The sequence below is a fragment of the Stegostoma tigrinum genome, chromosome 25 (genome assembly GCF_030684315.1).
Source record: "Stegostoma tigrinum isolate sSteTig4 chromosome 25, sSteTig4.hap1, whole genome shotgun sequence".
Classification (NCBI taxonomy): Eukaryota; Metazoa; Chordata; class Chondrichthyes; order Orectolobiformes; family Stegostomatidae; genus Stegostoma; species Stegostoma tigrinum.
Window position 1 is genome coordinate 53,040,947 of NC_081378.1, and position 24,060 is coordinate 53,065,006.

The window sequence follows — 24,060 nt, forward strand, 5'->3', positions numbered from 1 at the left end:
GGAGAGAGAAAACAGGAAATTATAGACCGATTAGCCTGACGTCAGTGGTGGGAAAGATGCTGGAGTCAATAATAAAAGATGAAATTACGACTCATTTGGATAGCAGTAACAGAATAGGTCAGAGTCCACATGGATTTACGAACGGGAAATCGTGCTTGACTAATATTCTGGAATTTTTTGAGGATGTATCTATGAAGATGGATAAGGGGGAACCAGTGGATGGAGTGTAGCTGGACTTTCAGAAAGCCTTTGATAAAGTCTTGCATAGGAGATTGGTGAACAAAATTAGGGCACATGGTATTGGGGTCAAAATACTGAGTTAGATTGAAAATTGGCTGGCTGACGGGAAGCAAAGAGTAGTGATAAACGGGTCCCTTTCGGAATGGCAGGCAGTGACCAGTGGGGTACCACAAGGTTCGGTGCTGGGACCGCAGCTGTTTACGATATATATTAATGATATAGACGAAGGCATTAAAAGTAATATTAGCAAATTTGCTGATGACACAAAGTTGGGTGGCAGTGTGAAATGTGAGGAGGATATTATGAGAATACAGGGTGACTTGGACAGGCTAGGTGAGTGGACGGATGCATGGCAGATGCAGTTTAATGTGGATAAATGTGCGGTTATACACTTTGGTGGCAAGAACAGGAAGGCAGATTACTATCTCAATGGAATCAAGTTAGGTAAAGGGGAAGCACAACGAGATCTAGATGTTCGTGTACATCAGTCAATGAAAGCAAGCATGCAGGTACAACAGGCAGTGAAGAAAGCGAATAGCATGCTCGTCTTCATAACAAGAGGAATTGAGTATAGGAGCAAAGAGGTCCTTCTGCATCTGTACAGGGCCCTGGTGAGACCGCACCTGGAGTATTCGGTGCAGTTTTGGTCTCCAAACTTGAGGAAGGACATTCTTGCTATTGAGGAAGTGCAGCGTAGGTTCACAAGGTCAATTCCCGGAATGGCGGGACTATCATATGTTGAAAGGTTGGAGCGAATGGGCTTGTATACACTTGAGTTTAGAAGGATGAGAGGGGATCTGATTGAGGCGTATTAAGATTATTAAGGGATTGGACACTCTGGAGGCAGGAAGCATGTTTCCGCTGATGGGTGAGTCCAGAACCAGAGAACACAATTTAAAAATAAGGGGTAGGCCATTTAGAACAGAGTTGAGGAAAAACTTCTTCACCCAGAGAGTGGTGGATATATGGAATACTCTGCCTCAGAAGGTAGTGGAGGCCAACTCTCTGGATACTTTCAAGAAAGAGATGGATAGAGCTCTTAAAGATAGTGGAATCAAGGATTATGGGGATAAGGCAGGAACAGGATACTGATTGTGGATGATCAGCCATGATCATAATGAATAGTGGTGCTGGCTCGAAGGGCCGAATGGCCTACTCCAGCACCTATTGTCTATTGTCTATTGATGTGATAGCACTGGAGAGAGTGCAGAGGAGATATACAAGGATATTGCCTAAACTGGAGAGTTTTAGTTATAAAGAGAGATTGGACAGCCTGGAGTTTTTCCTTGGAGCAGTGGAGACTGAGGGGGACATAATTAAGATTTGTAAAATTATGAGAGGCATAGATAGAGTAGATGGGAAGAAGCTTTTCTTCTTGGTGGAAAGGACAATGACCAGGGAACATAGATTTAAAGTAACAGGCAGAAGGTTTAGAGGAAATGTGAGGAAAGACATTTTCACTCAAAGGTTGGTGGAAGCTGGAACCCACTGCCTGCAACGGTGGGAGAGTGGCAGAAAGCCTTCTTCTATAGAAAGTGACAGTGTAAAACTATAATTTGTTCCCTCTTTTCTAGACATGTATTGCTAGTCCATAATATCCACCTACTTCCACTGGTCACATGGTTCAGATGCCATTAGAGGATAATCATACCTGGCAATTTACACTTGCTTTCAGGTATTTTCCATGAGACCACTAGGACTGTGATTTACTGTCTAAGAATGTTTAGTTTTATTTACAATTATTACATTTAGGCAGTCATCCTTTACTACCATATTATAAATCTAGAAACCGAAAGAATTGTGGATTCTGTATCAATCATAAACAAAACCAGGAATTGCTGGAAAAGCTCAGCTGGTCTGGCAGCAGCTGTGAATTGTTCTGAGGAAGGATCACTGGACCCGAAGTGTTAACTCTGAATCCTCTTCACAGATGTTGCCAGATCTGCTGAACACTTCCAGCAATTCCTGTTTTCGTTTATAAACCTAGAAAGCCTGATGTGGTGAAGAATAGAACCCATACTAATCTGTATCTACCTACAAAGGTACACATGACAGGCATGCACCTTCTAACCCAACAACCACACAGTACCAGGCCTTCACACTGCTCTTGTATTTGTGTGCCTGGTCCAATAGAGTTTCTGGTTATTGGTAACCCCCCAGGATGTTGATGGTAGATGGTAATTCCACTGAATGTCAAGGGAAAATGAATAGATTCTCTGTGGGTGGAGGTGTCCACTGTTGCCCGGCCCTCGATAAACCCTGGATAACAAGGTGTAGAGCTGGATGAACACAGCAGGCCAAGCAGCATCTTAGGAGCAGGAAAGTTGACGTTTCGGGCCTAGCTCCTAAGTTCCTGCACCTAAGATGCTGCTGGGCCTGCTGTGTTCATCCACCTCTACACCTTGTTATCTCGGATTCTCTAGCATCTGCAGTTCCTACTAACTCTAATAAACCCTGCCTTGATGTCAAAACCTGCACAGCCATGGCACTTATGGATATCGAGATCTTATGAAGTAAATGGTCAGATCGTTCCATGAGCAATGGATTTGAAGATGCTCAGCTAATGTCACACAAGTCACTTATATGTGTAAACAATACTAGAGAAACTTCAGGTCCCACAGAAATAGTTTAAGCCACTGCTGCCCTGGGACCAAACTATGCACTTTGGAAATCCCTGCCCCTAATACAGCCCAATCCTCATGGCAGAATTTGGGAAGTTGTGCTTGGAAAATCTGTGTGGCTTCGTACAACTCACCAGCCAAATGCAAATACCGCTGCAAGAGGAATAGTCAGGTCAGCCCCACAATGGGCAAAGTCAGAACGCTGCATTAATCGGTCACTGAAAGTCAAAGTAGTTCCCACTTCCTATCAGAGAATGACGAGACTTTGTCAAGTGAAATTCACCAGGTGGATTTTGTACATTTCAATGCAGTTTCTGTGGGATTGACCCAAATATACTAAGCAGTATAAGTGAGGGGTGGGTCAAAGATGGCCATTAGAAGAGTAAGTATTAAGTCTAACGTTGGAATTGCACAATGTGACTGACTCTGGATTGTTAGCGCCTCTTGAATATGATAATTCCTTTGCTCTCTTAACTAGTTCAATCAGATATGGCTCAAGCCAGGTGAAAAATTATCATTTAAAGAAAAATCCGTTTATGGATGTCCAGGTAAAAAGATGCATTTTTGCTTTTAATCCAATCCTCTGTCTTGAAGACTGTGCCAAAATAGCAACGCATTTATGGACAACAACATCCTTTTATAGTTAAGATCCATTGTTCACATCTTCACTAAATGTGACCATATTACCCATTGCAGTGTCAACGTTCACCTATTTTAGGAAATATAAACATCATGTCAAAAACAAATGAAAACCCACTGAAGAAAAACTCAGAGGTGGATGTTGTGGTTCTCAAGTGGTTCTGTATTTCTGAGATTGGGATATGTCTGTGTTCATTGTCTAGTTCGTGGTGTCATGGGACTTTTTATAAACCTCTTTAAGAATTCACCAGCAAAACTTAGATTTTCAGTTCACTTCTGTTCATACGACCTGGCTCCCTGGTTTGTTTTCATTATGGCAGTGAATCACTTCTCACATGCAGTCATTTGGGATATGCTGAGAACACACTCTTTCAGCTTAAATGTTGACTTGACTTAGCAGAGTGATTTAGTGTTGTACAGAAACAGAAAGCAATGTAAAAATGAGCAACATCAAAATAAGCCACTCTGACCCAGCGAACATGGGGTTAATTTTTGTTTCTCATTTTTTAGTTTATTGCACTACTTCTCCAGTGGCGTATCTACATTTATTTTTTAAAGGATGTGTCCAGTGAATCTTATCTTGTACTGAGGGCTGTGGATATTAACATTTTGGACAGTGGGAACCTATCTAGTGTTTACTGTTTGTGATATTTCACTGTTTATGAGGTTTTCCACAAACAGTGGGACTTCACCTCTTAAACAAATGCTCTAATGGAGAAAAATGGTCAAATATTGAAAGCAGTGCAACTTAATAAAAACATGAGCTGAGCCAAAGTAGGAGGTTATAGGCAGGTGACCAAAGGCCTGGTCAAAGGACCAAGGTGGCTTTTAAGGATGGTCATTAGAGTGGTGAGGGACAGGCAAGGGATGAAGGAGTTCAAAGCTTGGAGCTTAAATGGCTGGAGGCATGGTTGACAATTCTGGGTCGGAGTGTAAGATGTAGTTGAGTTTAGGAGGTATGAAGCTATTGTTTCCTTATGGGGTATGACCATCACTGGCAAGGACAGCACTTGTTGCTCATCGCAAATTGCCCTTGAACTGAGTGACTTGCCAGGTCATTTCAGGAAGCAGGTAAGAATCACCACATTACTTTGAGTCTGGAGTCACATATACGCCAGACCAGGTGACCATTTCCTTTCCTGAAGGACATTAGTGAGCCAGATGTGTTCTTACTAACAATCAATAATGGTTTCACATCACCATTACTGAGTCTAGCTTTCAATTACAAATTGCAGGTTCACATTCATATTATTAATCTAGGTTTTTGAATTACCTAACACATTACCACTATACCATTACCTTCCCTTAAAATGTACAGAATACTTCAAATTTGTGTGTAATTGAGGAATAATCATAAGAAAATCAATGTTAAATTTGAGGCATTAATGAACTGTAGACGAGAGAACGCATAGGATTGACAGGTGAATGCAGTTGACATCAGGACAACTGACTGGAGAGTTCTGAATGAGCTTACAGTTATGACAGGTTGAAGAGGGGGAATGTACGTGGTAACAAAATCACAGGTGAAGATGAAGAGGGAAATCTGAGTGATGGAAAAAATATGAAACTAGAGGTTCATGGGCAAATAGGACACTGAGCTTGCAAACAGTCAAGTGACATGATACAACATTTGGGAACAGGGTGCAAATAATGACTTCAGATAAATGAAGGAGAAAGAGCAAGGCTGTATTTGTTTGAGACTGTATCATACCTTTACAATGTTAACAGAGAAATATCAAGACTTTATAACTCAGGATGTCTACACTGCCTCTGTACTAGGCAGTTCAGTATGAATTCTATTCCTTCCCAGTCTATCACCATATCCCTGTATCAGTGCCAAACTAAACCCACTGCTCCACTTCCTCCCTTTGGCTCTGTATCAGCCCAAAACTAATCCTACTGTCCCACTCTCTCCTCATAGTCCTATATTAATCCCAAATTAATCCCAGTGCCACAGTCTTTTCCCATAGCCCTGTATCAATCCCAATCTTCTCCAACTATTGCATTGTCTCTTTCTGATACTGTATTAATCCCACCATCCCACTCTTTCCACAATAAAATTTGAAGCAATTATTTAATTTTCCCTAAAATATGCAAGTTATATTGCAAGTTATAGTGATGACACGCCGTCACTAATTATACAAAGACAGAATATTGCCTTTTCATATTCAATTGAGGAAAACCCAATTGTTTGTAGAGCTATGACATATTGAGTCACAAAGACTGTTTCTCCAAGCTCAGATGGTGTTAGAATCTGTACAATGCTTTAAAGAGATTCTACAAGTATAATAAGAGCCAAAGAGCAACTAGGGAGAGAATAGGGCTCGTTAAAAGATCAACAAGATCGTCTACGTGTGAAACCACAGCAAATGCGAATGAATATTTCACGTCAGTTTTTACCGTTGAGAAAGAAATGGAGGCTACGGAACTTGGGGAAATAAATATTGATGTCTTGAAAACAGTCCACAGTACAGAAGAGAAAGAGGTCTTAAAAAATGCAAAGGTAGATAACTCTCCAGGACCTGATCAAGTACATCCCAGGACATTGTGGGAAGTTAGGGAAGAAATTACAGGGCTACTAGAAGAGATGTTTGTATTATCTACAGCCACGGGTGACGTGCTGGAGGACTGGAGTGTGGCTAATGTTGTGCCTTTATTTAAGAAAGGCTGTAAGGAGAAGCCTGGGAACTACAGACCTGTGAGTCTGACATCGGTGGTGGGAAAGATGTTGGAGAAGATTCTGAGAGATACAATTTACATGTGTCTGGAGAAGCAAGGACTGATTAAGGATAGTCAGAATGACTTTGTATGTGGGAAATTGTTGTCTACATGGACTTTAGTGAAGGTCTTTGACAAGATTCCACCTGGTAGACAAATTAGCAAAGTTAAATCACATGGGATTCAGGAAGAGCTTGCCAACTGGATCCAAAATTGGTTTGACAGTAGGAGACATAGAACATAGAACAGTACAGCACAGAACAGGCCCTTCAGCCCACAATGTTGTGCCGACCACTGATCCTCATGTATGCACCCTCAAATTTCTGTGACCATATACATGTCCAGCAGTCTCTTAAATGACCCCAATGACCTTGCTTCCACAACTGCTGCTGGCAACGCATTCCATGCTCTCACAACTCTCTGCATAAAGAACCTGCCTCTGACATCCCCTCTATACTTTCCACCAACCAGCTTAAAACTATGACCCCTCGTGCTAGCCATTTCTGCCCTGGGAAATAGTCTCTGGCTATCAACTCTATCTATGCCTCTCATTATCGTGTATACCTCAATTAGGTCCCCTCTCCTCCTCCTTTTCTCCAATGAAAAGAGACCGAGCTCAGTCAACCTCTCTTCATAAGATAAGCCCTCCAGTCCAGGCAGCATCCTGGTAAACCTCCTCTGAACCCTCTCCAAAGCATCCACATCTTTCCTATAATAGGGCGCCCAGAACTGGACGCAGTATTCCAAGTGCGGTCTAACCAAAGTTTTATAGAGCTGCAACAAGATCTCACGACTCTTAAACTCAATCCCCCTGTTAATGAAAGCCAAAACACCATATGCTTTCTTAACAACCCTGTCCACTTGGGTGGCCATTTTAAGGGATCTATGTATCTGCACACCAAGATCCCTCTGTTCCTCCACGCTGCCAAGAATCCTATCCTTAATCCTGTACTCAGCTTTCAAATTCGACCTTCCAAAATGCATCACCTCGCATTTATCCAGGTTGAACTCCATCTGCCACCTCTCAGCCCATCTCTGCATCCTGTCAATGTCCCGCTGCAGCCTACAACAGCCCTCTACACTGTCAACGACACCTCCGACCTTTGTGTCGTCTGCAAACTTGCTGACCCATCCTTCAATCCCCTCGTCCAAGTCATTAATAAAAATTACAAACAGTAGAGGCCCAAGGACAGAGCCCTGTGGAACTCCACTCACCACTGACTTCCAGGCAGAATATTTTCCTTCTACTACCACTCGCTGTCTTCTGTTGGCCAGCCAATTCTGTATCCAAGCAGCTAAGTTCCCCTGTATCCCATTCCTCCTGACCTTCTGAATGAGCCTACCATGGGGAACCTTATCAAATGCCTTACTGAAGTCCAGAGGGTATTGGTGGAGAATTGTTTTTCAGACTGGAGGCCTGTAACCAACAGTGTTCTGCAGGGATCATTGCTGGGTCCACTTTTGTTTGTCATGTATATGAACGATTTGGACAAAAGTTTGCAGATGACACGAAGATTCGTGAAGTAGCAGACAGTGAAGGGGACTGTCAGAGAATACAGCAGAATATAGATAGATTGGAGAGTTGGGCGGATAAATGGCAGATGGAGTTCAATCTGGGAAAATGCGAGGTGATGCATTTTGGAAGATCTAATTCAAGAGCAAACTACACAGTAAATGGAAAAGTCCAGGGGATGTACAGAGAGATCTGGGTGTTCAGATCCATTGTTCCCTGAAGGTGGCAACACAGGTCAATACAGTGGTCAAGAAGGCATACGGCATGCTTTCCTTCATCGGATGGGATATTGAGTACAAGAGTTGGCAGGTCATGTGGGATTTGTATAAGATTTGGTTCGGCCACATTTAGAGTATGGCATACAGTTCTGGTCGCCACATTACCAAAAGGATGTGGATGCTTTGGAGAGGATGCAGACGAGGTTCACAAGGATGTTGCCTGGTATGGAGGGCACTAGCTATGAAGAAAGGTTGAATAGGTTAGGGTTATTTTCATTAGAAAGACAGAGATTGAGGGGGGACCTGATTGAGGTCTACAAAATCATGAGGGTGGACAAGATGGATAGCAAGAAGATTTTTCACCGGGTGGGGGACTGAGTTACTAGGGGTCATGAGTTCAAAGTGAGAGGAGAAAAGTTTATGGGAGATACGTGTGGAAAGTTCTTTACACAGACGGTGGTGGGTGCCTGGAACGCATTGCCAGTGGAAGGGGTAGACGCAGACACGTTAGTGTCTTTTAAGATGTATCTGGCAGGGAGCAAAGGGATACAGACCCTCAGAAAACAGATGACAGGTTTAGACAGAGGATCTCAATCGGTGCAGGCCTGGAGGGCCGAAGGGCCTGTTCCTGTGCTGTAATTTTCTTTGTTCTTTGAAAATTTAGGAGGCATGGTTAATAGGTTTGTAGATGACACCAAAATTGTTGCTAAAATTGACAAGGAAGAAGGGTATCTAACATTATAAAGAGATCTTGATCAATTAGACCAGTGGGCTGAGGAGTGGCAGATGGAATTTAATTTGGATAAATGCAAGGCAAAACAAACAAGGGTAGGATTTAGGTAAACAAACAGGAGATTGGAAGAACACAGCAAGCCAGGCAGCATCTGGAGGAAAAGAGAAGTCAAAGTTTTGTGTATCACCCTTCTTCAGGACTGGTAAGAGTTATTCAGTTAAAGGTAGGGCCCTAGGTCGTGTTGTCAAACAGATAGACCTAGGAGTTCAGGTACATAGTTCTTTAAAAGCTGCATCACAGGTAGAGTGGTTATGAAGGCATTTAGCACGCTTGCCTTCATTGCTCACAGCACTGATTATAGGAGTTGGGATGTCATATTGATGTTGTACAGGAAATTGGTGAGGCCTCTTCCGCAGTATTGTGTACAATGCTGGTCACCCTGCTGTGGGAAGGATATTATAAATTGGAGAGCATTCAGAAAAGATTTACATGGATGTTGCTGAGGCTGGAGGTTTTGAGTTGTAAGGACAGGCTGGATACAGTCTGTTTCCGTGCTGCATGACTCTATGTATCTATAAGCAACCTGACTGATATTGTTTCTGTTCTACAGTTTACAAGACAAGTGTTCGAAGAGGGATTCTCTCCACCACCGGTCACTCCACCAACTATGTCCTGACAATTGAGTTCCCATCAGAACAGCCCCAAAATCACTGGGTCATCAGAGGAGTGGCCTGCCTGTGTCAGCTCGATTACTGATGACTCTGTACATCCCTGAAGAAAGAGCACTCAGGCATTTATGCTGCAGCATGCAGTTAATGAACAGCTTCTACCTGCTGTGGGATCAGGACTGTGTGTGCATTAATTCTTAATTGCTGTGTTTAGAATATTTGTATAGAACAATTTGAACTTTTTAATTGCGTGGTTTTTGTATATTTCCAAATGTATAATACTCACTACTATCCCAGTGTGAAAGAAATGATTGAAATCTCCATAATTTTGATTGTACTATTTCACCACTGTTTCTATGCTTGAGTCTGATGCTTCGTACATTCACCTCCTGTCTCACTACATCACTGATGATGATGGACTGTATTCATCCTGCTGGGCACGACAGTATTCTGCCCATTCTCATTAATGGGGAAATATTACAGAATAGAATCTTTGTAACCTGTTTATGTTTCATTCAGCAATGGGCAAGATAACCAATGATCATTGTTTGCAGCATGTGAAACATTGTGCGGTTACGATGTGTCAGTAAAGTGCAATTATTGTACAAATGTCTGGGCCTATCTTTATTCTGTTTTTACTTATTGGGTTGAACACAAAAGAATGTCAGATTGGGAGAAGTTCATCCCACTCTGCCAAACCTTTCTGTCACTCTATGAGCTTACAGGTGATCTGAATGCTAACTCCATGTACCTGACTCAGCTCCATAACTATTAATATCCCCAACAATATAGATCTCAACTTTAAAACTGTGAGGAAGTGTGATATTTGGGTACGGTTCTTAATGAAATTTTACATTTCTCTCTCAAGATAGAGGAACAATGCAGACATTGTAGTTGAGGAGAATTGTGGAACAGTAAGTGCAATAAATGTACAGAAGGGAGAATATTAAGGTCTTTAGTATCCATGAAAGTAGATAAATTATCAGGCCCAAGTGAAATCTATTCCAGGACAAAAGAAGCGAAGGAGGGAATAAAACAACCATAATTTTCCAATCCTCTCAGCTTTGGTTCAGTGCTGGAGGATTGCTGACCATGTTTAAAAAGGGAGGGAGGGATAAAGAGAGTAATTCCACCCCAATCACTCTAACTCCCAGCAGTGGGTGAATTATTGGAAAAAAGGTTATTTGGAAAGACCCAGATAAAGGACTGTCACCATGGGCTTATTTGGAAAGTTTGTATCTACTAAATTGAATCAATTTTTTGAAGACGTAACAAGGCAAGTTGATCTGGGTAGCTCATTTGATTCTGAATGGACTTTAACAAAACTTTTAGCCCAACCCCACAAAAGCAGACATCAGGGATAATAAGGCATACTAGGAAACTTTGTTTCAAGCAGCAGTCCCACTCCTTAGATTAATGACTTCAAATTTGGGCTGTGGTCAGGAAAACAGAGTGTGACTGTGAGTGAGGTAAGTATAAGGGATCCAAAATTCGTCTTTGAAGAAACCTCAGCCAGCACTCTAGACTAATTGGTATGAGGTTCTTGCTTCTGGCATGGACAGGGACATGGACTTAAGGGGGAATGGGTGAACTGACCACAGCACCATGATCCAGAACATCTTTCTAGTTGGGGGAAAAGGAAATGTAGCAATAATAGGGGACAGCATTGTTACAGGAATTCTGTTCTCTAGAACGAAGACAGAGAGTCTAGAAGGTTGTGTTGCCTACTTGGTACCAAGGTTCAGGACATTGCTCCTGAGCTGGACAGAACCTCAGAGTAAGAGAGAAAGTATCCAACTGTCTTGGTCCACCGAGGTATCAACAACATAGGCAGAACAAAGAAAGAGATTATATTAAAGGATTATGAGCAGCTTGGGCCAAATTGGAAAGCAGAACCACCAAGGCAATAATTTCTGATTACTACCTGAACCACATGCAAATTGGTGTAAGGTAAATAAGATTAGAGATGTAAATGCACGGGTCAAAGATTGGTGTGGGAGAAATCTGTTCTGATTCATGAGGCATTGGAGAAAAGGAGACTGTTCTACTGGGTGGGTGGAGAAGGGTGAATGTGGAAGGAAAGTTTAAAAAATATGAAAAAAACAAGAGCCAGAGGTGCAGGCAATGAAGAGGCTTATATTATGTGCAAATAGAAATAAATGAATATCACTTGATAGCTATAAGAAACAGGGTTAAAGGGTGACCAGGACTGAGAACTCGATATTCAACATTCCAGAAATAGGCATAAAGTAAAAAGAGGTGGGGTAGTTTTGTTAACAAAGAATGGTACATATCTGAGCAGTGATAAGTAATGATATAGATGCAACAGATCATGATGTGGAAACAGTTTGGGTGGAAATAAAGAATAGTAAAGGAAAGAAGTCATGGATGGGAATCATCTATAGGACGTTGAACACTGTAGGACAAGGTATAAATTGGGAAGTAACGGAGGTGTGCAAGAAGGGCACTACGATTGTCCTGGGTGATTTTAACCTGCATACTGACTGGTCAAATCAAAATGGCATGTGTAACACGGAAGATAAATTTCTAAAGTGGAAAAGATCTTGTAACATTCTCTACCACAATTTGCCAGGACCTGATGGCCTGATTCCCAGGGTTTTAAAGGAAGTAACTGCAGAGATAGTGGAAGGATTGATCCAAATATTCCAGAATTCACCAGATACTATAAGGGATCTAGTGGATTGGAAAACCACTAATGTAACAGCCCTTTTCCTAGAGCCGAACATCTGCCATTGGGAAATGCCAGAATCCATTAGGAAGAAACAGCGGAACATTTAGAGATAACACGGTGTAGAGCTGGATGAACAGAGCAGGTGAAGCAGCATCAGAAGAGCAGGAAAGTTGACATTTCAGGTCGAGACCCAAAACGTCAGCTTTCCTGCTCGTCTGATGCTGCTTGGCCTGCTGTGTTCATCCAGCTCTACACCATGTTATCTCAGATTCTCCAGCATCAGCAGTTCTTACTATCTCTAGAACATTTAGAGAGGCTTAATATGATCAAACAGAGTCAATATGGCTTAAAACAAGGGAAATCATGCTTAATACACTTCTGAAGAAGGGTCTTGACCCAAAACGTCAAGCTTTCCTGTTCGGCCTGCTGTATTCATCCAGCTTCACACCGTGTTATCTCAGATTCTCCAGCATTGGCAGTTCCTACTATCTCATGCTTAATACACTTGGGTTCTTTGAGGATATAACAAGCAGAATTGATAAAAAGGTGGGCGCACAGTAGAAGAAATACATTTGGATTTCTAGAAGGCATTGAATAAGGTGCCACAGAAAAGGTTATCACACAAGATAGGAGCTTACAGTATTGGGGGTAACGTTTTGGCATAGATTAAACATTGGTTAATACTTAGAAGACAGAGATTAACAGGTCTATTTCAGGTTGGAAAAAAATAGCCACGCGATTGCCACAAGAATTAGTCCTAGAGTCTCAATTATTTGTTAATGTCAGGGCTGTGTGTTTTGTGATTTTAAAAAATTGTCTGAAATGAGAAATGTTAATTTAAAAATCACTGTTTGAAAAGGTGGATATATATCTTGAAAGCAAGTTATGTAACACCCATTACAGGCATTGTGTAATCAACTGCTTGAAGAAGCAGTAATTAAAGATTGAGTTACAGACAATTCAGAACCAAGAGGGTGTACAGACACAGCAATAGGAAGTTGACTACACTATGGACTAGTGATCAATGACAGGGACCTTACTGCCCGGCATCAACTGCGTCATTGGTTCTCAGGTAACTCAGCAGCTTTGAGTTGGGAACAAGTTACAGAGAAAGAAAAGTGTTCAGCTCTTCCCCAGCTCAGGACTGGTGTCTCTGCTCTGGATGTGAGTTTGCTCACTGAGCTGGAAGGTTCGTTTTCAGACGTTTCGTCACCATTCTAGGTAACATCATCAGTGAGCCTCCGACGAAGTGCTGGTGTTATGTCCTGCTTTCTATTTATCTGGTTAGGTTTCCTTGGGTTGGTGATGTCATCTCCTGTGTTGGTGATGTCATTTCCTGTTCTTTTTCTCAGGGGATGGTACATTGGCTCCAAATCAATGTGTTTGTTGATGGAGTTCCGGTTGGAATGCCATGCTTCTAGGAATTCTCGTGCATGTCTCTGTTTGGCTTGTCCTGGGATGGATGTGTTGTCCCAATCAAAGTGGTGTCCTTCCTTATCTGTATGTAAGGATACGAGTGATAGTGGGTCATGTCGTTTTGTGGCTAGTTGATGTTCATGTATCCTGGTGGCTAGCTTCCTGCCAGTTTGTCCAATGTAGTGTTTGTCACAGTTCTTGCAAGGTATTTTGTAGATGACGTTTGTTTTGCTTGTTGTCTGTATAGGGTCTTTTAAGTTCATTAGCTGCTGTTTTAGTGTGTTGGTGGGTTTGTGGGCTACCCTGATGCCAAGAGATCCGAGTAGTCTGGCAGTCATTTCGGAAATGTCTTTGATGTAGGGGAGAGTGGTTATGGTTTCTGAGCCCGTTTTGTCTGTTTGTTTGGGTTTATTGCTGAGGAATCGGCGGACTGTGTTCATAGGGTACCCATTCTTTTTGAATACGCTGTATAGGTGATTTCCTCTGCTCTGCGTAGTTCCTCTGTGCTGCAGTGTGTGGTGGCTCGTTGGAATAATGTTCTAATGCAGCTTCGTTTGTGGGTGTTGGGATGGTTGCTCCTGTAGTTCAGTATTTGGTCCGTATGTGTTGTTTTCCTGTAGACGCTGGTTTGAAGTTCCCCATTGGCTGTTCGCTCTACTGTGACATCTAGGAATACTGAAATTCAAATACTGAACTACAGGAGCAACCATCCCAACACCCACAAACGAAGCTGCATTAGAACATTATTCCAACGAGCCACCACACACTGCAGCACAGAGGAACTACGCAGAGCAGAGGAAAATCACCTATACATCCTATTCAAAAAGAATGGGTACCCTATGAACACAGTCCGCCGATTCCTCAGCAATAAACCCAAACAAACAGACAAAACGGGCCCAGAAACCATAACCACTCTCCCCTACATTTCCGAAATGACTGCCAGACTACTCGGACCTCTTGGCATCAGGGTAGCCCACAAACCCACCAACACACTAAAACAGCAGCTAATGAACTTAAAAGACCCTATACAGACAACAAATAAAACGAACGTCATCTACAAAATACCTTGCAAGAACTGTGACAAACACTACATTGGACAAACAGGCAGGAAGCTAGCCACCAGGATACATGAACATTAACTAGGCACAAAACGACATGACCCACTATCACTCGTATCCTTACATACAGATGAGGAAGGGCACCACTTTGATTGGGACAACACATCCATCCTAGGACAAGCCAAACAGAGACACGCACGAGAATTCCTAAAAGCATGGCATTCCAACCGGAACTCCATCAACAAACACATTGATTTGGAGCCAATCTACCATCCCCTGAGAAAAAGAACAGGAAATGACATCACCAACGCAGGAAATAACATCACCAACCCAAGGAAACCTAAACACATAAATAGAAAGCGGGACATAACACCAGCGCTTCGTCGGAGGCTCACTGATGATGTTACCTAGAATGGTGACGAAACATCTGGGAACAAACCTTCAAGTTCAGTGAACCAGCTTACATCTGGAACAAAATAAAGACCCACTCTCTTGTGGACCGAGAGGAGGAGAGTGCTGTGTTGGAGGTGAAAGGAAGACGTCGGGTTGGCTGTGCACCCTTGCGACCAGTGGATATTAATGCTGGCTTCGGCCTAACACTGGTTCAGGGGAGCAGCCAACCTGCAACGATGGCTGCGGCAAGTGCTCGTGCCCCACGTCAGGGGGTCCGGAACACCATCCGTGTTTCCGTAAAGAAGGTGGATGAAGGTGCACCTGTGGACCACACCTTCTTCGTGAAGAGGGTCTTGTTGGACTGTTGCGGGTTCACTGCTGCGGACATTTACTGCCTGCAGGATTTCCCTGGAGGAGGTTTTTACAATGTGACCTTCCGGAGTGCCAAGCTTTGCGAGCGCTTCCTGGAGGTTTTCAAGGAGAAAGGAGGTGAGGGCCCCCTCTCTGTATTGACCGCTGTCCCGCTGTTTGTGATGCCAGCGCAGAGGAGCCGTATGGTGACTGTACACGTGTACAACCCGCATGTGCCAGCAGTTGATGTCCTGACCTTCCTTGGAAGGTACGTGAAGGTGGAAGGGGACCTAACTGACATCATGGACCCCTTTGACATCTGGACCAGTAAGAGGCAGGTCAAGGTGACGCTGAGGATGGGCGCGAATGCGAACGTTGTACACCCACCGTCCAGCTTCACAATCGGCGGGAGCAAGGGCTACCTGATCTATGCAGGGCAACCTAAAGTCTGTCATGCCTGTGGTAGGTCAGGTCACGTGGTGGCCGACTGCAAAGCCACCATCTGCAGGGAGAAGGGACACCTTGCAAAGGATTGCCCACAAGAGAAACGCTGCAACCTTTGCGGGGAAGCGGGCCACCTCTATAGGGCATGCCCGCGGCGGGGGACCACCTAAGCCCAGGTCGCCGGCAGGGGCAATGTGGGGCCAGGCCCCTTGAGGAGAGGAAGGCACCAGGGCCCAGCAAGGGCCCCACTAATGTGCAGGAGGGCCAGGTCGTACAGGAGGGCCCAGCCCCGCAGGATGGGCCCGAGGCCAGCAAAGCACCCCTGCAGGCTCCGCCCCCGCCCGCCAACCCGGAGTCGATGGAGGCAGCGACAGGCGACCCAGGGGAGTGGACGACGGTCCAGAAAGCAAGGAGGAAGGTGCGTCAACGAGCCCAGGAACCACAACCATCAGGCGGGAAGAGGCAGCTACAGGGGGGCTATAAGAGCTCCTCTGACGAGGGGGATTCGGAGAGGGCCCACCCGAAGCAGAAGTTAAAGATCTCGAGGGAGAAGGAAAGCAGCACCACGCTTCCAGGTGACGGGAGACGTCCTGAGGCTCCCTCCGACACCCAGTCAAGTGCCGCTGGAGCACTGGAGGGCCCCCCGGAACTTCCAGGCGGGAAGGAGGAGACAGCGCGTCCCCAGCCTGACCCAGAGCCGGACCCTCCTGCCTCCACACCCACGACGGGGGGATGCCACCCGGAAGGCAGCACGGACGGTTTCCTGAGCCCGGAGAGCATCCAGCAGTTAGCCCGGGCAATGGGAATGAAGGGACAGATGGAGGGGCTGGACCTTGGACTTGGGGAGGGTACTGCGGTCACTGCCCACAATGGGGGTACGAGGTGCGAGCATTAGTGTGCGCAGTATCAAGTCCACCACAAGATGTGTGTCCACGTTGGCCTACCTGACCACCATCAAGGCGGACCTCCTGCAGGAGTGCGGGATACGGCACCTTGGCAGGTACGGGAAATGGTCCGGTGCCTGGACCTGTGAGCCTTCGATCTGGTCGGGGGGTAACGACTGTCGCTCCTCGGGCCTGGCTATTCTGCTGCGGGGGCGCAACCTCACCATCTCTCAAGTTCAGGAGGTGGTGGGGGGGGCGCCTCCTAGTGGCTGACGTCACCTACAGGAACGCTCCCCTGAGGCTGATCAACGTGTACGCCCCAGCGGTACGGAATGAGCGGTTGGCCGTCCTGCAGCGGCTTCCACCCCTGCTGGCTACATCGAGGCCGGTCATCCTAGGCGGAGACTTCGACTGCATCATCGATGCAGATGGAAGATCCGGCGTGGGGACAGTGGGTGGCGGGAGTCAACTGGACGTCACGTCCAGATTCCTGATGGGCACGCTGAAGGACACCAAGCTGCTCAACGTCTTCAGCACCCCTGCAGACGGAGCGCAGCGGAGGTACACCTGGTCGCGGCCAGACGGGTCTATTCGCTCAAGGATAGACTTCCTGTTTGTGTCACGGGCGTTCTTGGTCAGGTCCACCGGCGTCGAGCCGGTGTTCTTCTCTGACCACTGCCTCCTGCTGGCCGACTGTCACTTACAGGACGACCAGCCGGCCGGCAAGGGGACGTGGAAGCTCAACACGACTCTGTTGACCCCAGAGAATGTCGAGGAGCTTAAGAGGGAGTACACCGGTTGCAGAACCGTGAAACCCCTCTTTCAGTCTCCGGGCGACTGGTGGGAGACGGTGAAGGAGAACATCAAGAGGTTCTTTGTCCTCAAGGGTGTTCGGAAGGCGAAACTGAGGCGGGGAAAGCTGTCGCGACTCCAGAAAAGGGTGCAGAACCTGCTCCTTCTGCAGTTGATGGGGGTCGATGTCACGGAGGACCTCCGCAAGGTGAGGGGCCAGCAAGCCTCGCTCTTCGCCGCGGAGGCCTCCCGGATAATCTTCCGGTCCAGGGTCCGCTCCGTGGAGCAGGATGAGACATGCTCACGTTTCTTCTTTCAGAAGGTGCACAAAGAGAGCTCTGTGCTTAGCCGGCTGAAGGAGGACGACGGCTCGGTGACGTTGTCTCGGCCCGACATTTTGAGGATCAGCAGATCCTTCTATGCCGGACTGTACAACACGAAGCCCACGGACAGCACGGCCTCTGAGTCATTCCTGTCGTCTATCACGGAGGTCTTAGACAACGGCACATGGGAGTGGCTGGACCGGCCGATATCCCTGGACGAGCTGACCAGAGCCTTCAAGTCCTTGGAGAGGAACAGGACTCCCGGGAGCGACGGCTTACCGGTCGAGCTGTATTTCGCTCTGTGGGACCTGGTCGGCCAGGACCTGCTGGAGGTGTACCATAGTGCGCTTCGGGCAGGGGAAATGTGCAAGTCCATGAGGAAGGGCATCATCACCCTCATTTACAAGAGGAAGGGGGAGAGGGAAGAAATTAAGAATTGGCGTCCCATTTCACTATTGAACGTGGACTACAAAATCCTGGCCAAGGTCATAGCCAACCGGGTCAGGTCTGTCCTGGAGTCGGTGATTCACCCTGACCAAACCTATGCTGTGCCGAGCAGGAAGATCGCTGAGAGCCTCGCGCTCATCAGGGATACGATCGCCTACGTACAGGACAGGTGGGTGGACACCTGCCTCGTCAGCCTGGACCAGGAGAAGGCCTTCAACAGGGTCTCTCATGCTTACATGAGGGACGTCCTCTCCAAATTGGGGTTCGGGGAGGGCATCCACAATTGGATCCGGCTGTTCTACACCAATATCGTTAGCGCAGTCTCGATCAACGGGTGGGAATCGGACAGTTTTCCCGTCAGATCTGGAGTCAGGCAGGACTGCCCGCGCTCTCTTGCCTTGTTCACGTGCTGTGTGGAGCCCTTCGCCGCATCCATCAGGAAGGACGTGAGCCTGAAGGGCGTGACTATCCCAGGCAGCGGAGGCCTTCAGGTCAAGACCTCCTTGTACATGGACGATGTCGCCGTCTTCTGCACCGATCGTCGGTCGGTGAGTAGACTATTGGACATCTGCGGCCAGTTTGAACTGGCCTCGGGTGCCAAAGTCAATAGGGGTAAGAGCGAGGTCATGTTCTTCGGGAACTGGGATGACCGCTCCTTCATCCCCTTCACCGTCAGGACAGACTACCTGAAGGTGCTGGGTGTTTGGTTTGGTGGAGCTGGGGCGTGCACTAAGACTTTGGAGGAGCGTATCACCAAATTGAAGCAGAAGCTGGGGAGGTGGACGCTCCGGTCCCTCTCCATCGCGGGTAAGAACCTTGTTGTCAGGTGCGAGGGGCTTTCGGTACTGTTGTATATGGCGCAGGCCTGGCCTATTCCCTGGACCTGCGCCGTTGCGGTCACCCGGGCCATCTTACACTTCATTTGGGGGTCGAGGATGGACCAGGTCCGCAGGGACACCATGTACAAAGACCTGGAAAATGGGGGAAAGGGCGTACTGAACGCCACCCTCGCCCTGACGGCTACCTTTGTGTGCGGCTGCATCAAGCTGTGCGTAGATCCTCAGTATGCAAACACCAAGTGTCACTACTTACTGAGGTTCTACCTGTCCCCGGTGTTGCGAAGGATGGGCCTGGCCTCGTTGCCGCGGAACGCTCCGAGTAGTTGGACCGTCGCATACCACCTGTCCTGCGTGGAGAAATTTTTGAAAGGAAACACCTTTGAGCACAAGGCCATCAGGCAGTGGTCAGCACATAGTATCCTCGAGACCCTTCGGGAAAAGGAGAGGGTGGATCCCGTCGTGTGGTTCCCCACGCAGACTGCCAAAGTTGTTTGGCAGAATGCCTCATCGCCAGAACTTTCAAACAAGCACAAGGACATTGCTTGGCTGGCGGTGAGAGGGGCTCTGCCAGTGTGATCCTTTATGCATGCCCGGAATCTCTGCGCCACCGCACGCTGCCCTCGAGGTGGCTGCGGGGGGGACAAGACTGTCGATCACCTCCTTCTGGAGTGTGCCTATGCGCAGGAGGTCTGGAGGGGGATGCAGTGGTATTTGTCGAGGTTCGTCCCGAGCAGCTCCGTGACGCGGGACTCCGTGCTCTACGGGCTGTTTCCCGGGACGCACACCGAGACCAACATCAACTGCGCCTGGAGGACCATCAATGCGGTGAAAGACGCTCTTTGGTCTGCCGCAACTTGCTGGTCTGCCACCTGAAAGAACTGACCCCGACCGAGTGTTGCAGACTGGCGCACTCCAAGATCCAGGACTACGTGCTGAGGGACGCGCTAAAGCTTGGGGCAGCTGCCGCCAAGGCGCGGTGGGGAAAGACCACGGTATGAAACCCCTCGTCCAGAATAGAAAAAAAGGGCCCTATCTGGTAACTGGGCCCAGCTGGCGCCTTTCCCAACTGGTCAGGGGGCCAACGGGGACTGTGCGGGGTGACGACTGCCGGGGTATTTTCTTTGCTTTGTTTTTTTTTCTTCTTTGTTTGTTTTTTTCCCTTTAGTTGGTGTACGTACCCCCTGGGTAACCCGGAGCGGCTTGCATGACTGGGTAGGTGTATAAATATGTTTTTTTTGTACATCTTATGAATAAAGTATATTTTTTCAAATTAAAAAAAAGTGACGAAATGTCTGAAAACTAACCTTCCAGCTCAGCGAGCAAACTCACATCCAGAACCTCAACCTGAGCTACAAATCTTCTCAAAACTCGCTGGTGTCTCTGCTCTCTGTAGTCAAAATTCACCGTAACCCCAAGGCCTCCGCCACTTCCTCTGGCACTCAGTCCATATACGCACCACATTCCATGTGAAAATGTTGCTTCTCAGGTCCCTTTTAAAAATCTTATCCCTCTACCTTAAGCCTTGAGTCTCGTTTTGAACTCACCTATCCTTGGATAAAAAAGTTTGCGATTCACCCTATTTACTTCTTTCTTGGCTTTCTAAACCTTTACAAGGTCACCCTTCAGCCTTTGACAATCCAGGGAAAACGGCCCCAGCCTATTCAGCGTCTCCCTTTTGCTCAAAGCCTCCAACCCTGGCAATATCCTTGTAAATCTTTTCCAAGCCCTTTCAAGTTTTACAACATCCTTCCTATAGCAGGGAGACCAGAATTGCACACAGTATTCCAACAGTGGCCTGTATAGCCACAATATGACATGCCAACTCCTACACTGACCAACAGAGGCAAGCGTGCCAAATGCCTCCTCCACCACCCTGTCTACCTGCGATTCCACTTTCAATGAACTATGAGACTGCACCTTAAATGTTATGAGGGTTACTGCTTCTTACAGGCAGTGTGTTCCAGATTCTGACCACCCTCATCTCCTCAAAGTCTTTTGACCCTTAACATAAATCTGTGCCCTGGGTCATTGATCGCTCCAAGGGGAGATGTTTATTCCCATACACCCTGTTTATGCTCTCAATTTCCTCTGTTCCAATGTAAACAATCACAGTCTGTCCAATCACTCTTCATAACTGAAACTTTCTAGCCCAGGCAACTTCCTGGTAAATCCCCTCTGCACCCTCTCCAGATGATTTCCTATCTCTCACTGGCATCTTCAGACATCAAGCTTGCCTCCTGAGTGGCCAGTCTCCCACCATCCACTACATGGAGGTGAGGAGTGGGACCAAAATCACAAGTCCTCTCAGGATGAGAATAACTGAAGAATTGTGCCAAAACTCAGGATAGTATTCACTTGACCTGCAAGTTAGAAGGATGAAAGCAGCTCTATCATGGGAAGCCAATAATCGCCATTCCAAAGAGGCTGCTATCCCGTCACCAAGTCACCCTTTATTTGCACGTGGAGAAATTTTTACACTGATCCAGATTTCTCACAGCCAGCTTGCAAAACAAAATTTTACCTGTCCATAACTAGGTACATGTGACAATAATAAATCAAAGCAAAAAATGCTCCACCTGGCTGAATTCGTTACAATCGCTACAGATGCAGTAGCTAAAGGAGTCTCTTCAATTAGTGACAGGCAACAAGTATCAGCATTCTCGATGAAGCTTTATAACAAAGCAAAGGAAATGAAAAGTTTCGACATCAGGAGCAGGACGACATGTGACAGCTGAAAGGACACCTAAACCTTCTGGAGGGCAGTAGACGGTATTGGCTGCCATTCCCACTCCCGCCCAGAAGGTGGTGCTGCAGTGTCACAAGGGTATGGGTGGTGGGCCCCGAGTGGGCGCACGCTGTGGGTGGGGGCGACCCCGGGAAGCAGGTACCACGGGCTGAGGCGTGGGCCACCGTCAGTACCAGGACCAAGCAGGTTCGCAGCTGAATTAACAGTAAAAAAAATGCACTGCGAGCTGCAGCTTTAAGAAGATTTCCCAGAGCAGGATTCTCAGACCTCGTGGCGCAACGGTAGCGCGTCTGACTCCAGATCAGAAGGCTGCGTGTTCGAATCACGTCGGGGTCATCGTTTTTATATAAACTACATCATCTATATATGGAATGACGTGTTTCATTACTTAAGTGCTGCATGCATTCTATACATCTCAAAATTGTTCATTGAACAGGTATTTGCCTATTTTATATTGCTCTGATTTGTTTTATTCAATTAGCTGTAGTCTCACGTTCGCCTCCTGTAGGAATTTCTCCCCCATGATAAGAACTGCAACCTCAGGATTTGGGTAACTGAAACTGGACAGAAAACTAGACCTTAGTCGCTGACTCCAGGCACTAGTTGCTGACTTTGGACAGAAAACTGAACCCTGGACATGGGCATTGGCAAGTGACACTGGTCACTGACACTGGAGTGTGATGCTGAAGTGTTATTGCTTTTTAAAGAGAGTGGTTAAAATTAAACTAAACTTAAGATTTGAGCTGCTCCAATATGGGAATGCATAGTTCATGCATTCAGAAGCAATGACTAACACAGCTCCCAAAAGACTGGAAACTAACATGGTCCAAATGACATTGGTCTACCTAGGGAAGAAGCTACTGAACAGATCAAATGACTCAGATCTGAGTTAGTTCTTCACACACGATGGAAGTGAGGGTGGAGAAGACAGGAGAGAGGGACTTAAGGAGATGTTTTGTATTGAAGAAGGGAAGCCAGCATTTGTCAACTGTTTACAATATTTTTTCTACTTTTTTTATTTTAGTAACACCTCATACTAAATTTGGTATCAAGCTGGAAAAACCTTCAAACATTCAATATGAGATGTCATTGGATCCAGACATGGTAGGGGAAATTTCACGAGGGCTGAAGAGCTGAAGAACACTCAATGATGCTGGGTCAAGCCAGCCTTCCAGCTCCCTGCTTCTTGTGCAAAAACAAAGTTGCTGGAAAAGCTCAGCAGGTCTGGCAGCATCAGTGGAGGAGAAAACAGAGTTAATGTTTCGGGTCCGGGTGACCTTTCCTCAGAACTGCTTCTGTAGTTCTTCCTGATCCCAGGTTCAATGATCATCATATGTGCCAATCTCAATGCCAGCTTAACTGTGGGATTTAAGAATGTTTGTCCATGGCTGGCATTTCAAACCAGAAACAGCATTATGTGCTATAAGACTGACATCCACTGGCTTGAAATCTGTATGGTGAAACAGACCAAACCAGCACAAGTAACAATTTATGTACATCAAGGTTCCAAAACATATAACAGCATATGACAGAAAACATCAATGCACTGACAGCTCACTACTACTGCACTCCCTTCCTGCCCAGCTGTGAGAACCACTGCACCCCAAAAACTGAATTCATTGCTGTCACAAATCTCTAATCATTGCATCTATATGTGATCCTTCAAAGAGGCTCTCTAAGGAATTCCACTGGCAGCCTAAAGGCATTCAAAGACATTTTAAAAGCCTTTTATATTCCAAAAAAGACATAATTTACTACAAATAACAAGGAAAGCGCTTGTTTATTCCAAGGGGAATTGAACATACAAAGTAATGAGTTTATACTTCAGTTATTCAGGGTACTGGTAAGACCATATATGGAGTATTGTGTAAGTATTGGTCACTTTATCTAAGGAAAGGTGTTAATGCAATGGAAAAAACTAAGACAGACAAACAGGGTGCTGAAAGAACGCAGCAAGACAGGCAGCATCTGGAGAAAAGGAGAAATACCCTTCGGGTATTATCCTTCTTCAGAAGTGGATGTGGGGTTAGGGGGAGCTGCAGATAAAGGGAGAAGTGTAGGAGGGGAGGTAGCGGAATGTTGCAGATAAGTGGACACATAGTAGGTACAGGTGAATCCAGTTGGTGGCTAGAAGGGAGGGTCAGTAGCTGGGATGAAAGGGAGGATGTGCGCTGGGTGGGAAGGTTATTTGAAATTGGAGAACTCAATTTTGAGTCTTCCACGGTACCCAGCAGAAGATAAAATGTTGTTGCTCAAATTTGTGTTCTGAGTTACTTGTGACACTGGAGGAGGCTGAGGATGGAGAGTGGGAGGGGAATGAAATGA

General features: G+C 46.2%; 1 protein-coding gene and 1 non-coding gene across 2 annotated transcripts in view; both read left to right on the forward strand.

Moving 5' to 3' along the window:
• Positions 1-9,939, forward strand: part of LOC125463128 (dynein axonemal heavy chain 3-like) — a 556,635-nt gene extending 546,696 nt beyond the window's left edge. The window contains 2 exon segments of the mRNA XM_059654753.1: positions 3,349-3,409; positions 9,293-9,939. Of these exon segments, the coding sequence (XP_059510736.1) occupies positions 3,349-3,409; positions 9,293-9,438 (207 nt within the window). The 3' untranslated portion in view covers positions 9,439-9,939.
• Positions 9,940-21,999: 12,060 nt separating this feature from the next.
• On the forward strand, positions 22,000-22,071 carry trnaw-cca (transfer RNA tryptophan (anticodon CCA)). Its single transcript has one exon. It is a non-coding gene; the product is annotated as a tRNA-Trp (tRNA).
• The last annotated feature ends 1,989 nt before the right edge of the window (positions 22,072-24,060 follow it).